General features: G+C 42.8%; 1 protein-coding gene across 2 annotated transcripts in view; it reads right to left on the bottom strand.

The window, feature by feature from the left end:
* The window catches only part of INPP4B (inositol polyphosphate-4-phosphatase type II B), a 2419090-nt gene that overhangs the window by 1611119 nt on the left and 785885 nt on the right, over positions 1 to 22086 (bottom strand). For both annotated transcript variants that reach the window (XM_085641585.1, XM_085641586.1), the window contains exon 5: positions 18911 to 18961. In XM_085641585.1, the coding sequence (XP_085497711.1) occupies positions 18911 to 18961 (51 nt within the window). The remainder of the gene's footprint in view (positions 1 to 18910; positions 18962 to 22086) is intronic.

Raw genomic sequence — 22086 nt, 5'->3', positions numbered from 1 at the left:
TATGTACCCCCGCGGTATCTAAGATCTTCAGGGCTCCATCTGGTTACAGTCCCGCGCTTCAAGAGGGCTAGGGCCGGTGGCCGCTCTTTCAGAGTACTTGCTGCTAGGCTATGGAACTCTCTTCCTGTCCATATCCGCGCTACTGACGAACTTCTGGTCTTTAGGAATGCCGTTAAAACCTTCCTTTTTCCTCCGGAATCCTAGAGTTGTTATGGTTGTGTCTTTGGTACTGCTTGTGTCCGGCTTTTTGTCCATTATAGCGCTGGGCCGTCCCTTTGCTGGGGCAGCTGCGCGCTCTACAAATCCGGTTAACTTAACTAACTTAACTTCTGCATGGCAGGGGAAGTGTTGCGTCAGCTCCTCATTGTGAGCAGAGGTGAAGTGTTGATTTCCAGACTTGAGGCTCCGGCTCAATACTGCAGGGCTACGTCGATGAAGAGACAGTGTTGAAGTACAATGTGTGGAAAATCCAGAAGTGCTGGGTGAATTTCCCAGCTGCGAAGCAGGTGATGCTTTGATTCTTCAGCAGCTCAGCAGTCTGCGTCGAGATCGGAGCGGGTGCCACAGACATTGGTGGCAGGGTGCTCGTAGCTCTGACTGTACTGATCTTCCAGTCATATGGCAGGCACTGCATCGATTCTTCAGCTGCATGGTAGCAATGAATTGAGTCTTCAACCCCACGATGGTGCTGTCTCCAAAAAAATGGGCGCTGGTAGTCGATGCATGCTTTTATTCTCTCTTTGCAGGAACTTCCCCTCCGAGGTCCCAGAACTGGAATTGGCACCACCTGGCAGGTCAGAACTCCCAGCAGAGGTGTTCAGGGGCTGCAGGGGAAGTCTTTAATGGCCCTAAGAGTTTTTACCAAGCGGGTCAAGCACACACAACCCCTTGAAGAACCTTGAAAGCAGAAAACAGAAATCAAAGTCCAGTCCATTCACTGTACGAGACAGAAGCAGCCAACAAGGAGAGTGGCAGTTTCCCTCCTACAGCTTCTACAGCTCTTCTTCTTACCCGAATCTCCTCTTAGTTCGGAAGTATTCTGAAGTTATGGTGTCACAGCTTTAGTACTTATACTAGTTTCAGTCTTTGAAGTAGGCACATAATGGTTCATACGGGATCAGGGGACGCAACAGTTTTTTAAATGAATATGGAGTGAAAAGTTATCTATCCTCTCGTTCATTTCTTATTTGTTTTTGAGTGTACTACTTTCTTGCTTCCTTTCCGTTTCAGCTCCAATTTGTACATTCAATACTATTTGGAAACTTGACACCTATATGAAAGCAAGTGTGATACACTAGTGAGAGGATTTATCTTTATTTAAATAAGAAGGAGAGTAAAATCTTCAACCATTGTTGGCATTGAGAGGTACAGAACCATTAAGTAGCATTTTTTTAAACAGTGGATGCATCTATGGTATGAGGGGGTCTCACGTTTTGTTTTCTACTTTCTAAAAGTGACATACATACAATTTAAAAACCAACTTCACTAAAATATGTCCTTTTAAATTGTGAGTTCAGTGACCCCAAACTCCAAATCTCTATCTCTTCCCAAATGGAAGTTACATTTGTAAGAGTTCACAAGGCAGCTCCAATTATAACTCATGGTAGAGATAATCCTTGTAATAGTATAAAAACGAAATCAGCAGTATTTCAGGACATGTAAAACACCCCAGTACATGTCCTATCTTTTAAATACAATGGGATGCCTTACATGTTGTAATAGAGAAGGTTTGGGCCTAGCAAGTTGGTGCACTTAACAGGTTGATATGACAGTCCAAATATACCCACATAGACACTGCAGTGGCAGGTCTGAGACACGGTTGTAGGGCTACTCATGTGTGTGGCACAATCGGTGCTGCAGGCCCACTAGTAGTAGTGATCCAGCGAAAGGCCAGGATGAACATTTCACAATCAACCAATTTCTCAAAATGGGCCCATATACACATTCAAGTTTCCTGACTGTTTCACTGGGGGTCAAGTTTAATTTCACTTTGATCTGAATTAGTCAATGTCTAACTAACCTTCACAGATCAACACTCTTCCGTTGGTCAATGGACCATTAGTCAAGTAGTTGATGGTGATATTAACGGATTCATTAATCTATCTTATAATTTTCAATAAAATAATCACAAACTCCAAATAAGATTCAATACATTTTATCTAATAACTCACTCAAAATGAACGCTCATTTGTACAGATTCACAGTGCAAACTCCATCAACTTTCATAGGAGAGAAAAATTCATTTATCAAATTACATTCAAATATACAGACGCATTCAGCAACCCAAATGCATTAGGAGTGATAGATGAAGAGACAATAGACACAATAACTCATACTTTGCAAAAGATATGCAAATTCAAGACAGAAATATATTTACCGAATGGTGAAATGGGGAAACCCAAACCCTGGCCAAAAGAATTGGTGGAGGTCAGGAGACAAAGACTATAGGACAGGTGTAGGATAGGATTATACTTACGACACTTCTCTGGAACCCGTCGCACTGGAGTGCATCCCTCTCTTACACTCTCTCTCTCCTCGATATTCTTCCGCAAATCTTCAATCTAATCAGGCTATCTTTCAGTATTGAATCAGTATTGAATCTTCCCAGTCTGTTCTTCTCCAGCAGCAGCTCTCTCCCACTCCTCACTCAGCATCGACGTCTCTCCCTTAAATTTTAGTTACTCAAGTTACACTCTTTAATTCTGCATGTCCCACCCTCAAAAGTTGCAAATATCCGTGAATCATGGACTGTGATTGGGCAGGGGAGTTGTCATCACCACATGCTGTCATTCTTGATTTTTTAACTAATTCTTTGTTTAGTAGACCCTTCCCATTTAAGTTATTCATTTTTCAGAAACATTTCCTTTCACACACATTTGAAAAACAGATTAGATACAAATTGCATATAATTCTACATTTGAGGAGCGTTCCCAGGCATTCTGCCCTTGGTTCTTGGCAGCCTGTCAGTGATCCTGTCAGCAGGTCACTTCAAAACTTCAGTGCGCAGACTCAACTTGTGTTATGTTTCAACCGCTATCTTTTCCCTTGGCTTAGCACATCAAGCCCAAACGCACACTATTGATAAAGGAATCATAAACAGATGTTAATTTCCCAAATATGTTATTATCACTGATCACCACTCACTTCTACTCTATCCCATGTTATTTTCCTCTTTGTTAAGCAGAAGCATTAGCAGCGACAGCTCTTTTTAAATCCAGGCAAGCATATGCCAGGCACGCAGTGCCTTGAGACCTACAGTTAGTAACTCCTTGCGCATGCGTGAGAGTTTCCCTCTCACATTTGTTAATCACATGGTTATTTGCGCGGTACTGATTCGCACATGCGCAAGGCGATTTTCGGTTTCAAGCAGGATCTCAGTTACGTAGAAAATTATTCTTTGTTATTTAAGCAAGCATAAAGCCTTTTCCCCATGTATGAATGTCGTGTGTATGTTAATTTTTCTTTTATCTACTATTTCTATTTGTTGGTACCTGTTAACGAGAGGTTGATCCGAGCAAGTTTCTTTTCCTCGAATCCTTGCTTCATCAATACCCCCTCTGGTGGCATTTTAGAGCCATCATAAAATACCCATATTTACCAATTGCCAACTTTATCATCAAATCTTAGTGTCTACGTTTGTTTTTACACATTCTTTATTTTTCTCTTTTATGTTCATTTCTTTCATTTTACCATACAGATTGTCTCTCATTTCCTCTAACTCTATCTCTTCCCATTTTCTCTTTCTCCCCATTCTTTTGTTCTTCATTTCAATCATTGACCTTGTTCTCATTTATCCCTTACAACATTCATAGGTCATTACTATCATTAATATCACTAATGCTATTTAAATCATAGGGATTAATATTTTCCGAATAAACTACTTCCAACAGTGGAAAACAAGTTATCTATCTTAAAAAAGACTTTTACTAAATTTTTCCCATGGACCGTCAACCTCCACTTGGGTCAAATCAGTATAAATCCTCGTAATATTCTTGATATATCCCTCAATACCTTTACTTTTATCCGGGATATATGTACAGCAGTGTTGAACTTTCAACATATCACAGACTCCACCCTCCTTTGCCAAAAGAATATCAAGGGCAAGATCTGATCACAACGTTTCAGTATTGATCATTATGAATCCTCCACCAGTATCTGTTGATAAACGGTCAACTACAGTGGACAATAGACGTATCTTATGAGAATTTAATGTGACCCCAACTGACGGTATCAATGCACAAAATATATCACCTACTATTTCTGTAAAACGTGCTCTTCTATTTCTTGTTAGTCCTTTACTTATGTAATTCTTTTCATTGTTCTTAGTAATGTGATATACCTTCATAAATACGATGGCAATGTAACAACTGCCATATCACCGTGCAGGTAACCTATAATAGGCATTTTTACCACACACATAATAAATTCCCGGAAATACAGGATCAGTTCCTCCTTTCAGTTCCCATCCTCCCATTATTAGGAAGGTAAAGTTCACATTTGCTAGTACCAATGAATATACTATTATACTCGGTTTTTAATCTATGAAGACAGATGTTCCCGAATTTTGACAAATCTAGGGACATTGCAGCATGAGTCTCGCCTTTGTTATACTCCCCTTCTAAAGCAGCCCATGGAGGTATATGGGACTTTTGCTCAACCGTTTTCCTTTGAAAATCCTGCCTTCTTTCTTCTGCTAAATTTAAAAAATCTTTTTCTTCATCACGCAAAAGGCATGTTAGATTATTTCTATGTACATGTGTTATGTCTAAAGGATTCATTCTTAGAAAGAGTTCTCCCATGAACTCTGCATTTCTAGCACCAAGTACTGGATTCATATTTCTTCTAATAGGAATTTCTGAAAATACTAAATCCATGTTACTATAATAGTATTGCAACTTACCAGTAACATAAAACAAACTAGTTACAACAGTACAAGACACACCATAAGTTAATGGAAGATGGTGATATGTCACACCCTCCGAGACAGAAGTAGGTAGTATCATGCAAACATAACAGTCACTCACATCCACTTTCTCCACATAATGATTAAGGAGTTTAGTGAATACATTTAATGACGAATCACTGTTTGATTTATCATGACAATACATGGTTTTATCTACTTGTGTTAATTCTGTAGTAGTAGTTCTCTTAGTAACCACACTCACTCTTTCACTTACATTTCTGATATTCTGATTATTAGTTACCATAACCACATCAAGATTAATATTGTAATACTACATAGACAACATTTAACACATTGTCGTTTTAAGTTAGATTTTGGATGTTCAGTCACTTTTACTTCTGCCATTTTTAGTTTCTAAAATGAATTCTAAATTTAGTTTCTTTAAAAAAATTGAATACGTAAAATCTTTGGGTGATCCCATACTTCAAAAGCTTTCCGCTTTAGTTAGCCTTTCTTTTAGGGTCCTTGTTTCAATATATTCTTAATAGAATCTACCTTTTATGCAAAACAAAAAAGGAAAAGTCTTTCTTTAAGGTGGTTTCAATTCCCTTTCATCGGACCCTTTGAAAGTTCACTTTTTGATTCTTCATTTAGATCAAGATTTTCAAAATCCTCAAGGATGATGTATGTCCACTCCCGAGTCTTATACTTTCTACATGGAACCTTCACTCTTTTTGATGACCTTAGTGATCTTCTTCTTGTTTGTCATTGTTCAGCCTGACTTGATACCTCATCTACTTGCTCTAGTTCTTTCCCTGTTTTTCTTCTTAGAATGTATCTCAGTCTTTTCACTCCACTTGGCCAGCGATCTTCCTTTCTAACTCTTTTTGTCTGTACTGCCCTTTCATCTTCTTCACCTATCTCAAGTGTCTTTTTATTTTCTCTTTCCTTTTGTTGGTTTTGTTCTGAATTCCCTACTTTTTGTTCTTCTGTTTGTTTTTGTTCCTGACTTTCTACTCTTCTTTTTACTGCCTCTGATCTAAATTTTCTTCTGCTGATTCTTTCCCTTTTCCTATCTGAGCTGGATTTGAACTTTTGGCGATAGACTTCCCTTCCTCTTTTTCTTGGAACTGAATTTGATCTGAGTTTTCTGCAATGAGTTCATCTTCTATTTCTGACTGGGCTGAATCTGGGATTTCTGCAACGGATCTCGATTTTGCTTATTTCGTTCTGGTCTTTCAAGTTCAAGTTCTCCTCCGGTCTTTACAGCAGTCTCTTCAGTCCCAGTAACTGGTGCCTACTCGACTTGACTTGTACTCAGTTGTTCGTCGTCAATGCGTTCTTCAGAGTCTATTTCTCTGATTTCTTCAATTTCACAACTCTCAACTTCCTGTTCTTTTCTTTGTTCTACCAGTTGATGCTCTGGTCGATCAGGTGGACTTGGGACTCTTTGAGTATGACTGGCGTGGATCCGATTCGGAATCCCAGCACCCTTTTCACTGCTGTTTTCGTGACCAATATGACTTGATGAGGTCCTTTCCACCTGGGTTCCAAGCACGACTTCCTCGTATGCTTCTTTATCACAACCCGGTCTCCAGGACACAAATCCTGAGCTTGATTTTGCTGTGCTGCATTTGTATCTTCTCCAACCTGGTGAGACACAGAACGTACCAGATCAGCCAGCCCTTTGCAATAGTCCAATATTGAATCATCAGTTATATTCATCAATTTGTTTCCAGGTATAAATGCTTGTCTCATTACTCTTCCCATGAGGATTTCATGTGGACTTAATCCTGTTCTACGATCAGGAATGCTTACACAGGAGGGCGATCCCCAAGCAGGGATCCACCCACTAGACACCATGGAGGGGGGATTGGCCCCTTGGGCAAGGGCATTTGCTCCCCCCAGTTTATTTTGGCAACATTTAGTCTTTTTGCCCCCCCTGGGGGGCAGATGGAGGCAGCAGCCCCCAATCTGCCCCCCGGGGGGGCAAAATGTCCACTAGATGCCAGGGAATTTTTTTAAAAGTAAAAATAGGGGTGGGGGCTGCCCAAAACGGGCACGCCAATGCCCCCACCCACCCGCCACCATTACAGCCTTTCTGCCCCCCCCAGGGGGCAGATGGGGCATTGGCCCCTAATCTTCGGGGGGCGGAAAGCCCACTTGACGCCAGGGAATTTTTTAACGCAATTTTATTTAGGGTGTTGGATTTTATTTAGGGTGGTGGCTGCCCAAAATGGGCTCGCCAATGCCCCCACCCCCACCACCATTACAGCCTTTCTGCCCCCCCCCCCGGGGGGGCAGAAAACCCACTAAATGCCAGTGATTTTATTTTGCACAATTGTTTTTAGGGTGGGGGCTGCCCAAAACGGGCATGCCAATGCCGACAACCCCCCGCCACCATTACAGCCTTTCTGCCCCCCCTTGGGTGGCAGATGGGGACAGTAGCACCCACTCTGCTCCCGGGGGAGGGCAGAAAGCCCACTTGACGTGAGGGATTTTTTTGTGCATTTGTTTTTAGGGTGGGGGATGCCCAAAATGGGCACCCAAATGCCCCCACCCCCCTGCCACCATTACAGCCTTTCTGCCCCCCCAGAGGGGCAGAAAGCACACTATCCATCCGGGATTTTTTTGCGTAATTGTTTTTAGGGTGTGGGCTGCCCGAAACAGGCACGCCAATGCCCCCACCTTCCCCCCCACAAAAATGACAGTCTTTCTGCCCCCCAGGAGGCAGATGGGAGCTTTAGCCCCCAATCTGGCCCCCCGGGGGGCGCAGAAAGCCGACTAGAAACCATGGATTGTTTTGTTTCATTAGTGTAGGGGTAGGGGCTCCCCAAAATGGGCATGACAATACCCCCACCCCACCCCACCCCAAGAGAAATTCCAGTCTTTCGCCCCACTAAGCACCAGGGATTTGTTATTAGAAGGTTTTTTTAGGGTGGAGGCTGACTGAAACGGGCACGCCAATGCCCCCACCCACCCACCACCATTACAGCCTTTCTGCCCCCCCCCCAGGGGGCAGATGGGGCATTGGCCCCTAATCTGCCCCTTCGGGGGCGGAAAGCCCACTTAACGCCAGAGATTTTTTTAGTGCAATTTTATTTAGGGTGGTGGATTTTATTTAGGGTGGTGGCTGCCCGAAACGGGCTCGCCAATGCCCCCACCCCCACCACCATTACAGCCTTTCTGCCCCCCCTATAGGGGCAGAAAGCCCACTATCCACCCGGGATTTTTTTGCGCAATTGTTTTTAGGGTGTGGGCTGCCCAAAACAGGCACGCCAATGCCCCCACCCACCCGCCACCATTACAGCCTTTCTGTCCCCCCAGGGAGCAGATGGGGCATTGGCCCCTAATCTGCCCCTTCGGGGGGCGGAAAGCCCACTTGATGCCAGGGAATTTTTTAACGCAATTTTATTTAGGGTGGTGGATTTTATTTAGGGTGGTGGCTGCCCGAAACGGGCTCGCCAATGCCCCCACCCCCACCACCATTACAGCCTTTCTGCCCCCCCGGGGGGCAGAAAACCCACTAAATGCCAGTGATTTTATTTTGCACAATTGTTTTTAGGGTGGGGGCTGCCCAAAATGGGCATGCAATGCCGACAACCCCCTGCCACCATTACAGCCTTTCTGCCCCCCCCCTTGGGTGGCAGATGGGGACAGTAGCACCCACTCTGCTCCCGGGGGAGGGCAGAAAGCCCACTTGACGTGAGGGATTTTTTTGTGCATTTGTTTTTAGGGTGGGGGCTGCCCAAAATGGGCACCCAAATGCCCCTGCCACCATTACAGCCTTTCTGCCCCCCCTCCCCCAGAGGGGCAGAAAGCCCACTATCCATCCGGGATTTTTTTGCGTAATTGTTTTTAGGGTGTGGGCTGCCCGAAACAGGCACGCCAATGCCCCCACCTTCCCCCCCACAAAAATGACAGTATTTCTGCCCCCCAGGAGGCAGACGGGAGCTGTAGCCCCCAATCTGGCCCCCGACTAGAAACCATGGATTTTTTTGTTTTATTAGTGTAGGGGTAGGGGCTCCCCAAAATGGGCATGACAATACCCCCACCCCACCCCAAGAGAAATTCCAGTCTTTCGCCCCACTAAACACCAGGGATTTGTTATTAGAAGTTTTTTTTTAGGGTGGAGGCTGACTGAAACGGGCACGCCAATGCCCCCACCCACCCGCCACCATTACAGCCTTTCTGCCCCCCCCCAGGGGGCAGATGGGGCATTGGCCCCTAATCTGCCCCTTCGGGGGCGGAAAGCCCACTTAACGCCAGGGATTTTTTTTAGTGCAATTTTATTTAGGGTGGTGGATTTTATTTAGGGTGGTGGCTGCCCGAAACGGGCTCGCCAATGCCCCCGCCCCCCACCACAATTACAGCCTTTCTGCCCCCCGGGGGGGGGGGCAGAAAACCCACTAAATGCCAGGGATTTTATTTTGCACAATTTGTTTTAGGGTGGGGGCTGCCCAAAATGGGCATGCCAATGCCGACAACCCCCCGCCACCATTACAGCCTTTCTGCCCCCCCCCTTGGGTGGCAGATGGGGACAGTAGCACTCACTCTGCTCCCGGGGGAGGGCAGAAAGCCCACTTGACGTGAGGGATTTTTTTGTGCATTTTTTTTTAGGGTGGGGGCTGCCCAAAATGGGCACCCAAATGCCCCCACCCCCCTGCCACCATTACAGCCTTTCTGCCCCCCCAATAGGGGCAGAAAGCCCACTATCCACCCGGGATTTTTTTTGCGCAATTGTTTTTAGGGTGTGGGCTGCCCAAAACAGGCACGCCAATGCCCCCACCTTCCCCCCCACAAAAATGACAGTCTTTCTGCCCCCAGGAGGAAGATGGGAGCTGTAGCCCCCAATCTGGCCCCCCCTGGGGGGTGCAGAAAGCCGACTAGAAACCATGGATTTTTTTGTTTTATTAGTGTAGGGGTAGGGGCTCCCCAAAATGGGCATGACAATACCCCTACCCCACCCCAAGAGCAATTCCAGTCTTTCGCCCCCCGGGAGGGCAGATGGTGGCAGTGGCCCCTGATCTGCCCCCTGGGGGTCAGAAAGCCCACAAGGCGCCAGCGAGTACGCAGGCTTTTTTTATGCGTGGGGTGGGGGCTGCCCAAAATGGTCATACCAATGCCCCCACCCCCAAAAAAATAGCCACAGTCTTTCTGCCCCTTTAGGGGCATATCGGGATGAAACCCCCTTCCCCACTGGGCTCCGACTTTTATTTTAGCAATGTGCCTACCTGTGGATTTTGGGCCCTAGCGCAGTTGGCACGTAGGGAAACCTAGCAAACCTGTAAATTTTTGAAAACTAGACACCGAGAGGAATCCAGATGGGGTCACTTGACAGGCTCTCACCAGGTTCTGTTACCCAGAATCCACTGCAAACCTAAAAATGTGTCGAAAATAACACATTTTCCTCACATTTCTGTGGTGGAAAGTTCTGCAATCTGCGTGGATCCACAAATTTCCACCCCCCGCATTCCCCAAAGTCTTCCAAGAAAAATGGTACCTCACTTGCGTGGGTAGGCCTAGTTCCCGCATCAGGCAAGGGCCCAAAACCTATTGAGGAGACATCAAAATTACCTATCACAAAACAACCTGTTTTTTGCAAAGGGGGTCCCATGAGTTTTTGGCCCCGGGCTTGGCGGCCATCTAGGAAAACCTACCAAACCCACACATTTCTGAAAACTAGACACCCGGGGGAGTCCAGGGAGGTATGGCTTGCGTGGATCCCCCAAAGTTTCCTTACCCAGAATGCCCTGCAAACCTCAAATTTAGCTGAAAATATCACTTTTTTCACACGTTTTTGTGTGGGAAAGTTGTGGCATCACCGGGCTGACACAAATTTCCTACCACCCAGCATTCCCCCGGGTCTCCCGATAAAAACGGTGCCTCACTTGTGTGGGAGGCCCAAGTACCCGTGACAGGCAAGGGCCCAAAACGTGTTGAGGCGACATCAAAATTGTCGATCTCAAAACGACCTGGTTTTGCAAGGGGTGCCCTGGGTTTTTGGCCCGGTGCTCGGCGGCCACATAGGGAAACCTACCAAGCCCACACATTTCTGAAAACTAGACACCCAGGGGATTCCAGGGAGATATGACTTGCCTTGATCCCCCAATGTTTCCTTGCCCAGAATGCCCTGCAAACCTCAAATTTAGCTGAAAAAATCACTTCTTTCACACATTTTTGTGTGGGAAAGTTGTGGCATCACCGGGCTGACACAAAGCTATGGTTCAAAAACTACAGCTAGGCACTTTGCCAAAAAAAGGGTCATTTTTCACTGCGAAATTGAGGTGTGTCCACGCTACGTTTTGCGCCGTTTCCTGTCGCGGGCACTAGGCCGACCCACACAAGTGAGGTACCGTTTTTCTCAGAAGACTTTGGGGAACGCGGGGTGGGTGGAAATTTGTGGATCCACACAGATTCCAGAACTTTCCACCACAGAAATGTGGGGAAAAAATGTTTTTTTTGGCTATTTCTTAGGTTTGCAAGGGATTCTGGGTAACAGAACCTGGCGGGAGGCAGTCAAGTCACCCAATCCTGGATTCCCCTGGGTGTCTAGTTTTCAAAAATGTATAGGTTTGCTAGGTTTCCCTAGGTTCCGGCAGAGCTAGGGTTCAAAAACTACAGCTAGGCACTTTGCCAAAAAAGGGTCATTTTTCACTGCGAAATTGAGGTGTGTCCACGTTGCGTTTTGCACCGTTTCCTGTCGCGGGCACTAGGCCGACCCACACAAGTGAGGTACCATATTTCTCGGAAGACTTTGGGGAACGCAGGGTGGGTGGAAATTTGTGGATACACACATTTTCCAGAACTTTACACCACAGAAATATGAGGAAAATGTGTTTTTTTTTTTTTTAGAAAAGTTTAAGTTTGCAAGGGATTCTGGGTAATAGAACCTGGTGAGAGGCAGTCAAGTCACCCCATCCTGAATTTCCCTGGGTGTCTAGTTTTCAAAAATGTATAGGTTTGCTAGGTTTCCCTAGGTGCCGGCAGAGCTAGGGTTAAAAAACTACAGCTAGGCACTTTGGGTAATTTTTTCATTGTGAAAATGTGGTGTGTTCATGTTGGGTTTTGAGCCATTTCCTGTCGTGGGCACTATGCCTACCCATACAAGTGAGGTACCATTTTTATCGGGAGACTTAGGGTAATTCAGATTTGTAAAGGAACTGTTATTACCTATTGACTTACGATGCATTTGTGCCTTCCAAATGAAAGACATTGTGTAAAAAAGAAGTCATTTAGAAAAATGACTGATAATTCTCATGCTAGTATGAATATTCCCAATTTCGGAAATGTGCAAATATCTACTGTTTCTAAACTCTATATTTTGTTCCCATTTCAGAAATACATAGGTGTCTTTCATACTGATTTTTCCATGTACACATTTTTACAGAATAATTACTATATACCCGGCACATAATAAAAAACCATTGCAAGTTGCTGCTCGGTTTTTGGCTCTGGGTTCGTTGGGTTCTTGGTGAAACTACAAGTCCTATATATCCCCACAACCAGTAATGTCCAGCGGATGTAACGGTATATTGCTTTCAAAGAGCTGTCATAATTAGAAGAAGTTACAGTGAAAACGTTGACACAAAAGGCTGTTTTTTTCAACTAATTTCAATTTATCCTATATTTAACTGTTAGTTTCTATAAAGAAACCTTGATGGATCTACACAAATGACCCCTTGCTGAATTCAGAATTTTGTCTAATTATCTAAAATGTATAGCTGTCCAGGATCCATTATTGCTTTTGTACCCATTTCTACCATTAACTGGAAGGAGGTCGAAAGCACCAAAAATAGCAAAAATAGGCTATGTCCGAGAAAAATGCCAAAACTGTGTAAAAGATGTTGGGTTTCTGACAAAAGTCTGGTATCCCCTAAAAGCTGGGAAAATGGGGATTTCAGCCCCACAAACCCTTTTTTGATAACATTTTCAGGGAAAACCCCAAATGCTCTCATTTGCAGCCTGTTTTTCCCATTTTTACCCCCAAAAACTAAATTTGCTGTATTTTGGCGCATTTCTCTGACCCCCTCTAGGGGAATCCACAAACCCCAAGTACCTTTAGAATCCCCATGATGTTGGAAGAAAAGGACGCAAATTTGGCATGGATACCTTATGTGGTCAAAAAGTTATAGGGGCCTCAGCGCACACTACCCCAAATAGCCAAAAAATGCGTGGCACAGGATGGGGAAAAGGCCTGGCAGCGAAGGGGTTAAATGTACCATGTTCAGGGAAAGCTAAGACACCATCACCTCTTGTATACTCCACCCAATTTTCCAATTATACACACGTATGATATCCCCTTTCCATCATCATATTGGAAGCCGGTGTATTAGGAGGTGGCATAAGAATTCCCTCCCTAGTTATTATGCGCTTGTCCTTCTTAAAGAAATTATTGATCTTGTTAATCAACTTCATTTTTCTCGTTCTCTTATTTATTTCACTCGACAAAATCCCAAAACTCTTCATTGTTTTCACTTAACCTATAATCCAACCCACGTCCAATGCCTGCACGACTCACACCAACAAACCAGTCGGAGCTTATTGTGACGTCAGTATTCCTGCTTCTACTGACCCTCCCTTTACAATCTGCAGTTTTCTCACGCCCGCTGCTTCAACCAATACCAGCGCGGCCCTCTGTGACATCAGTATGACTCCTGCTACTGACCCTCCCTTCACAAGGTAATACAACAATGTCTTTTCTGTCTTTCGTTATAAAATTCTTGTTAGTAACAACGTAAAAACAGTGCTACTCTGTCTGCTCCACAAAACCAAAGATAGTTTCCCCACGCGCTACAAAGAGAAAAATTCCTTTCTGTGACTGTGAGTAAAAACCACTGTTTACACTTCACTTAAACTCAGGGAGGGCCTGCTACTCCTCTAGAGATACTCCTCCTTTGGGTAAGGCCAAAGTTTCACAGGCTGGCCCTCTGCTGTCATTCACACTCTACTTTTATACGATATAGTCCCTAATATAATACTGCCAGCCCTGCGTAGCTTCTCAGTATTATTAAAAAAAGACGAGTACCCTCCTGCAGTGTGATTTCTATTTACCACACTCTTCTAAATTCCATTCCCGGGATTCCCAGGTATCTCTGTACCTGTGCTTCCAGACAACATAAAACGCGATACTAACTCTTAGTGTTAAACATATAGTCAATTAGTCAGAACAATAGTCAATAATCAATGATCAATAATCACCAAACTACTCGATAATAACCATCACTCTGCTACCAGAAAAACAGATCCAGCGAAAGGCCAGGATGAACATTTCACAATCAACCAATTTCTCAAAATGGGCCCATATACACATTCAAGTTTCCTTACTGTTTCGCTAGGGGTTAAGTTTTATTTCACTTTGATCTGAATTAGTCAATGTCTAACTAATCTTCACAGATCAACACTCTTCTTTGGTCAATGGACCATTAGTCAAGTAGTTGATGGTGATATTAACGGATTCATTAATCTATCTTATAAAGTTCAATAAAATAATCACAAACTCCAAATTAGATTCAATACATTTTATCTAATAACTCACTCAAAATGAACGCTCATTTGTACAGATTCACAGTGCAAACTCCATCAACTTTCATGGGAGAGAAAAGTTAATATATCAAATTACATTCAAATATACAGACGCATTCAACAACCCAAATGCATTAGGAGTGATAGATGAAGAGACAATAGACACAATAACTCATACTTTGCAAAAGATATGCAAATTCAAGACAGAAATATATTTACCGAATGGTGAAAAGGGGAAACCCATCCCCTGGCCAAAAGGATTGGCGGAGGTCACCTGATAAAGAGTCAGGAGACAAAGACTATCGGACAGGTGCAGGATAGGATTATACTTACTACACTTCTCTAGAACCCGACGCACCGGAGCGCATCCCTCTCTTACACTCTCTCCCTTCTCGATATTCTTCCGCAAATCTTCAATCTAATCAGGCTATCTTTCAGTATTGAATCTTTCCAGTCTGTTCTTCTCCAGCAGCAGCTCCCGCCCACTCCTCACTCAGCATCGACGTCTCTCCCTTAACTTTTAGTTACTCAAGATATACTCTTTAATTCTGCATGTCCCACACTCAAAAGTTGCAAGTATCCGTGAATCATGGACTGTGATTGGGCAGGGGAGTTGTCATCATCTCATGCTGTCATTCTTGATTTATTAAGTAATTATTTGTTTAGTTAACCCTTCCCACTTAATTTATTCATTTGTCAGAAACATTTTCTTTCACACACATACGCAAAACAGATTAGATACAGCTTTTATATAATTCTACAGTTAAAGAGCGTTCCCAGGAATTCTTTCCTTGGTTCTTGGCAGCATGTCAATGATCCGGTCAGCAGGTCACTTCAAAATCTCTGTTACTTAATGGCATCCGTCAAGGCTGCGGTTTGGCTCCAATACTTTTCTCACTGTTTATAAACAGTGTAATACAATTTCTTAGTGCGAAACCAGCAGATGCCCCTATGCTAGGAGGGGAAAAGATAGTCACTCTTCTTTTTGCAGATGATTCCCTGTTGTTATCCAAAATACCTAAAGGGCTTCAACAGTTACTAGACATGTTCCAAGAAATCTGGGATACTAAAGTTTTAATAATCAATACAGCAAAAACCAAATATATGGCCCTGTACCCTCCCAAATCTTACCGGGGCTGTCCGAGGCTTGGAGGCATCCAGCTCAAAAGCGTTAGCGCTTTCGACTATCTGGGTCTAAAGATATCAGAAAATCTGTCTTTGAAATCGCACATTAGCAAGATGGTTCTGAAGCATAAACAGCTCTCTGGGTTTTAGGAAGTGAGCATTGTTTGTCTCCTAGCAAACCGATTGGCCCAGCACTCCAGGTATACGATGCTAAAGTGGTGAGCTTTGTGGCGTACGGTGCAGAACTATGGGGTCTGGATCGTATAGAGGAGCTAAGTATTCTTGATTTTAAGTACTTAAGAGGCTTAGCAATGCTACCCCAAAGCACCCTCCTCCTTCCCCTCATGTTAGACTTAGGCATGCATTCTTTTGCCTCCAAAGTAAGACTACATCCTCTGCTATTTTGGCTTAAGATCAAGACAACCTCTGAATTGCCATTTGCTCATGCCCTAAAGGAAGCAAAATGCAGGGATAGAGCCAACAAAATCAGCTGGTTGAGAGGAGTCAAGAATCTGCTTATAGCGATTGGTATGGGGGATGCATGGGAAGTCAATGACTCAACCTTGTTGCCCCGTAAATGTGATGTGAAGAACGCCTACTGGGAGTGGGTGTTTCAGGATGAATTGAACAAAGCCTAGGGGAAGCTTACCTTGGACTTTATGGCCCACAAATGAAATCACTCCCTGGAAGGTTATGTTGAGTTTATAGGACATCCGGGTGACAGGAAACTATATACCCAGTTCAGATTTGGTACACTGCCCCTGAATGTTTTCACTAGCAACTGAACCTGCTGAAACGAAGCTACCCTTAGCTGCCCAGGTTGTAAAATCCATCAAGAAACCCTACCCCATGTATTGTTCACTTGTGCATCATACATTACACCGAGGAAAAATTAGCTTACTACAATTTGTAAGATAATAGGAACAGATAACTAGTGGATTGCACTACGAATCTTGAAGTAAGCTTCCAGGCCACTGTTTGCTTGTGCTGTGGCAAAATTCTTGGGTCAAATGTGGGGTGTTAGGGGCAGGGCCAAGAGGAGGATAAACAAGTGAGGTTTTCTTTTTCTACGCCATAGTACTCCTTCGCAGATGGAGCCCTTATGGGGCTGATTATGAAGTATTTTCACACTAATATTTGGATGTTATTACTATGGATCTATTATTACTGTATCGTATTCAATCAATTTTATGTTTTTATATATATATTTTACTATGGCTCTGTGGTTTTTAAAGTATTTAACAGGCTTGTTTTTAAATTGTTTACTACTGATCTTCATTGGAACAAAGGAATTAATACCGATAATTACTGTTCGTTTAATAACATTATCAATCGTATTCAACTGTAATAACTCCATTTTATGATATGTATTTTTTGTAATGATATTAACTTAGTATTGCTGCTACTCACCTTCCCATGTGCTTCATCGTTGATGTATAATAATGTTTCTGGCCTGTTTGACTGATAGGAGTCGACCCATCAACGGCAGAACTGCCTCCATCATTGCTGTTCTTGTATGTCTTAAATAGGCCAGGTTTAAGATCTGCACCTTATTGTATCATTTTAAAACCATGTCTGTATTGTAAGCGAACTTGACTTGAAGTCGAAATAAAAGTATTTGATGTTAACAACCTTTGCATAATGAACATCAGTGCTGCACCTATGCTATGTAGGTTTACATATTGTAACCCGAGATCTCCGCCCACACTATGTTGAACAACATTGGTGTGATGTGCACCTAAAATATGCAGTCTATGAGTTATATGTGTTTCCACACACTCAAGGAAAGGAGTGGAGCAACATACCGCTACTATTAGGCATAAATCTCCACCCAGAGTTAGTGAAGAACACCTAGAAGAAGAAATACACATAGCCATTGGCAGAGATCTCCACATGTATATTGAGTCTAGAAGTAATTGGAGTACCTTGAAATTCAGGAGTGAGCCAAGAGTACAACAGTAAGTCAAGCATATTCACAGCTAAATCTTTGTGAATCAGGTCAAACAAGTGCACATCCAACGTGACATTCTACTCCAGACACGCCCCATACGAAGTACATATCCAATAAGTGCTTAATCATTAAATTTCTGAACACATTCATACTTTAATGCCACATATTTTAAAAGCTTGTAATGAAATACTTAACTCTGCAAGCAGCACCGAAAAAGAAGGAAGAAGGCTGAGAATTCTTGACTTGTGTTGAGTCTTAGAATTTTCTTAATGTTTTATATTCTTTAAAGAGCTGCTGTGAGTAGTGCCAATAAAGGAGATTGCAATAATATTAGCCTCCCGTCTTGCCATAAAAATCACAGCAACATCTTTGTGAATCAGACCAAGTGAGTTTGCGATTCCTGATCCTATAGGTGTATGCAGCACATGCACACACCCTACAAATTAGCACCAGTAATGTAGACGGAGCAAATCGAACACAAGCAGTGATAGTTGTTTTTTTCAGAGCTCGGTTGCTAGAGAGCATGCGTCCACTCCCAGAGTTACTGCCTTTACAGTAGACACATACAAATGTCTTCAAAAACGGGCAAACTACTCTCGTCTATACAGGTGCAGAACGTGATCATGAGATGCCTCTTTTAGCAAGTAGTGCACACCATACTTCAAAACCGTGATTGTCCCAGGCAAGTTGACAGTTTTAATGTTAAGTGCTGACACCGCGTTTACTTGAGTGCTTATAAGAGATATTCAATGACAGAAAATGTCTCAAATGAGATAGTCACATAGGAATATGGTCGTCGAGCAAACAAATCAATCCGGCATTTCAAGGCCAACATTTACTAATAATGCTATAGTTAGCCTATTTTGTGCAGTTAAGAATATATGTTAATTTAAATGGCACGTCCGGTAAATGATGTCACAATACACCTGAAAACTGTAGGAGGTATAATCAAACAAAGCAACAGTCTGGAATGCCTGTTGTCATAGATTGTTAGAGATGCAGGACTGGATAAAAAAGTAGATTTTTTTCAAGACTCGGTGGCCCCTTTATCTGGATCTGCATCCAGTTCCCCGGAGGACGAATAAAGACGATTCTTGCTGAAATATCTATCATAAATGCCCATATCTGCGGCAAGCATGCAAATGCATTATAACATGCACTAGTACAGCATTTTCAATGTCTCCCTATGTCTACTGACATTTTCCCTGATTAAATGTGTTCCATATCTCTCTCTCTCTCTTCCATTTGGTCAAACCAAGCTGTTGGATTCATTCATCAAAGTGATTTCAGCTAATCGGTTCAGGATACACATGATTCCCAAATAGAAATAACCAAGTTCTCACACGTTATGATTTATATACAATATAAAACATAATTACTTTAACAGTGTAAATACAACTGCTCACCCTGAAATCTGTTCTTGATTCTTTCTGTTCTTGCAGGACACTGTCACGGGTCTGAAAAAGGAAACAATTATTTTTAACTTTAACAATAGAGGTAGAAAAACCTGTTTCATAAATAATGTATCTGCTCTGGTACATCAAAGTTTTGAAACACCAGTTTAGAATCTCAAAAGAGCTCATCAGTAAATATTTTCTCTAAGGATTTAAAGTACAACTGCAGATAACTACAGTTCCTAAAATCAAGAGTGAAGGTCCACCATGTTCTACTGCTTTTTTGCTCTAAGAAAGACTCGGGTTTAGAGGTCAGATCATGTGATCTGTTGGCGATGAAGAAAGGAAACTATTTTACTTGCAAAACTATAACAAGTTACATACACTTAAGCAGCAAATACAAGAATAACACAGATAAAATGTATTGCACACTTGTGTGAGCTATTTCTAAATGACTGCTACAGATTATAGAGCAAAACTTTAGTATTAAGGATTGTATACAAACTATAATTAAAGAGCCATTTCCTTGCCCTCCTAGAATGTCAACATACACATAGATGGAGGAATTTGTTTCAGAGAAAGGAGGAAACCTTATATAAGAATCTGTTTAAAAGTTTAAAATGATGTCCTTTAAGGAACGGTAAACCACATCAGTTCCAGTAGATCATGCTTTCTTTTGGTATTAGCCATGTTAGCATTTTCATCTTAATTAGGTCATGTTTGACTTCAAATCTATACCTAAATGTTGCAGCACGAGCAGTTGACCTGAAAAAGCACAGGGCCTGTGGGATACTGATCCTATCTCCACCCCCTGTCTACTGAAGAGCCTGACGTTCATTCACAAATTACTGGGTTTGCGACTTTAAATATTTTTCAAAATGTGATCTTGAAGTTGGACAATCTTTTACTTAACGCCCCCCAATCATCTGAGTTTGGGGGAATTCACAAACTCCTATCTGACCCCTTCTCACACTGGCCATGGTAAAAGATTTCTTGCCAGGAGCAGGAGTAACTCTCATTCCAAGGTTGGAGGGGGAATGACACATTCCCCAAGGTTGTGGGGGTATACAAGAAGGATTTTATCCTTGAAGTGCGTGCTTCTCCAATTGGACAAATGACAACACGAGTGATCAGAAAGCCATTCAGTAAGCTTTTCCAGGACTTCACCTTGGAAGCTCCCCCTCATGCGTCTAAATACAGCATAGCAAAGTTCTGAGAATCCTTTAATTGTGTAAAACAAAGCCATGATGATTCGAAAAGCACCAGCTATATATCTTTGTCAATTTGGTCTAGGGTTCTGTGTTTGATCTCCCACAGAGGCATAAAACATTGAGTCTCATTAATCTTTAAACAAGACATTGCTTCCATCCCCATTTAAAGGCCAGTGACTATGCTTAAGAAAAAACTGTAAACGCTGCCAACACAGTACCTGCCAGGGCCAGCTTTAGCTCTGGTGGTGCCCAGTGCTGACACACTCCCCCCCCCCCCCCAACAAAAAAAACTCCTTCAGGATTTCCCTCACTATTAAACCCCACCAGTGCCACCCATCTCTCCATAGGCCCTTGCTCAAACACATTTAATTTGTTTTATAGCGCTGCTCATATCAGTGTAGGGTGCCAATGCACATTACTTCACACACACATTATACAGAGCCAATGATTCATACATGTGTAAATCAGTCTATAGGAAATGTTACATAAAATAATGAGGATTAGAAGGTGTAGGAGTCACATGTCACTGATACTGGTAGGAAGTATATTTTAAGACTGTTTGATCTGGGGAAGCACAAAACCAGAATTTAAAACGTACCGCTGTGGTTAGCTTTACTAATTAGAATGTATTTTTACCCACATTAACCCCTTTTAGAAAAATTAGGATAACGAAAGTCTAGGGAAAAAAATAACTTTCTAACATATACAATGCAGTTTGCGTGCAACTCTTAGATGCTGTATTAGGGTTGTAATTTATAAGCTGCTAGTAATGAAAGGATCTGTGACAAAAGCATTAACCTAATGAGCAGTCCACATAAAACCAGTGCTGTGATTTGAGTGGTAAATGTTCTTAGCAGTAGTCATATTAACTCACTGTGATACTTTAGCATGGGTGGAAACTGTGACTAGATCAAACTCTGATCTCTCTCCAGCAGGAATATTAATCACCAGAGATAGCTCGCCATTTTTATTGCTGCCTGAAAACTTCTGGACACACAAGGAACACTGCGGTGTGTGCTTTTTAAATCCCTTTCATTAATCTGCACATTTTTACAAAGTGTTTACAAAACTAAGATTGGTGCAGAAAGAAATGTCATTTCAATCTGCAGTATGAAGCTATGGTCCAACAGAACTTGGCTGTGCTCCACTGACCTATCTGTCTGTTCTCTATGTCTGTCAGTCTACCTCCATCTATTTACACCAGTGAGCCATGCGAACCACAGTGGCAAAGGCAAGACCCCTAGACGGGCAGGGAGCAAGCGAGGAGTGGGGCTTGTGGACAGACAGATCATCTTATTAGGCGACAAAAGCGATACTTTAAATAATTCAACAAAAAACAATTTTGTTCATAAACCAGTGCAACTACTTTGTATTTAGAGGGAGGGATTCCTATGTGAAGCTATTTCACTGAAGGAGAAAAATGAAAACATTCTGTCTTGGCCACAGACTGCTGGCGACTTTTCATTGAACCAAGAGCATGATTAAATTTTCAGCAATCTATACTGGAGAGCAATCTCTTGATTCCCCACGCTTTTGAAGAAATTGCCTGTTGCCGCTGTGTTTTATTACACCATGAGGAAGTTTAAAAAACACAGGCTGGCCTGTTCCAAGTTCTTTTCATGAGTGGGCAAAAACAATGAATTAATCACCTTACATCCCAAAAGGCGAGAAGGTTAGCACTTAGTTTATCGCTGCAACAGAAAGGTTTATGCTGCAGTTGCCTTGGACACGCATGACTTGTAGCCCAGTACAAGGCTTTATTGCAGAAGATTGGAAACCACAAGTGCCTCGTTGTAAGAAGCGGAGCAAAGAGTTATTCCGTGCCAGGGACGTCCCCAAGGATACGGGAGGAAAAGGAAGGGACAGGTTAGCAATGAGGGGTTTTTAAACCCTTTGCAGGGGTATATGTCTTTGGTTTTTCTTTAATTTTTCATTTTAATTTGGGTGTATATAAGAACAGGACTTGTTGGGAGGCTG

This window comes from Triturus cristatus, chromosome 2_2 (assembly GCF_964204655.1).
Source record: "Triturus cristatus chromosome 2_2, aTriCri1.1, whole genome shotgun sequence".
Classification (NCBI taxonomy): Eukaryota; Metazoa; Chordata; class Amphibia; order Caudata; family Salamandridae; genus Triturus; species Triturus cristatus.
Note: the sequence above shows the minus strand (reverse complement) of the source record. Positions and strands in the feature narration are given on the sequence as shown.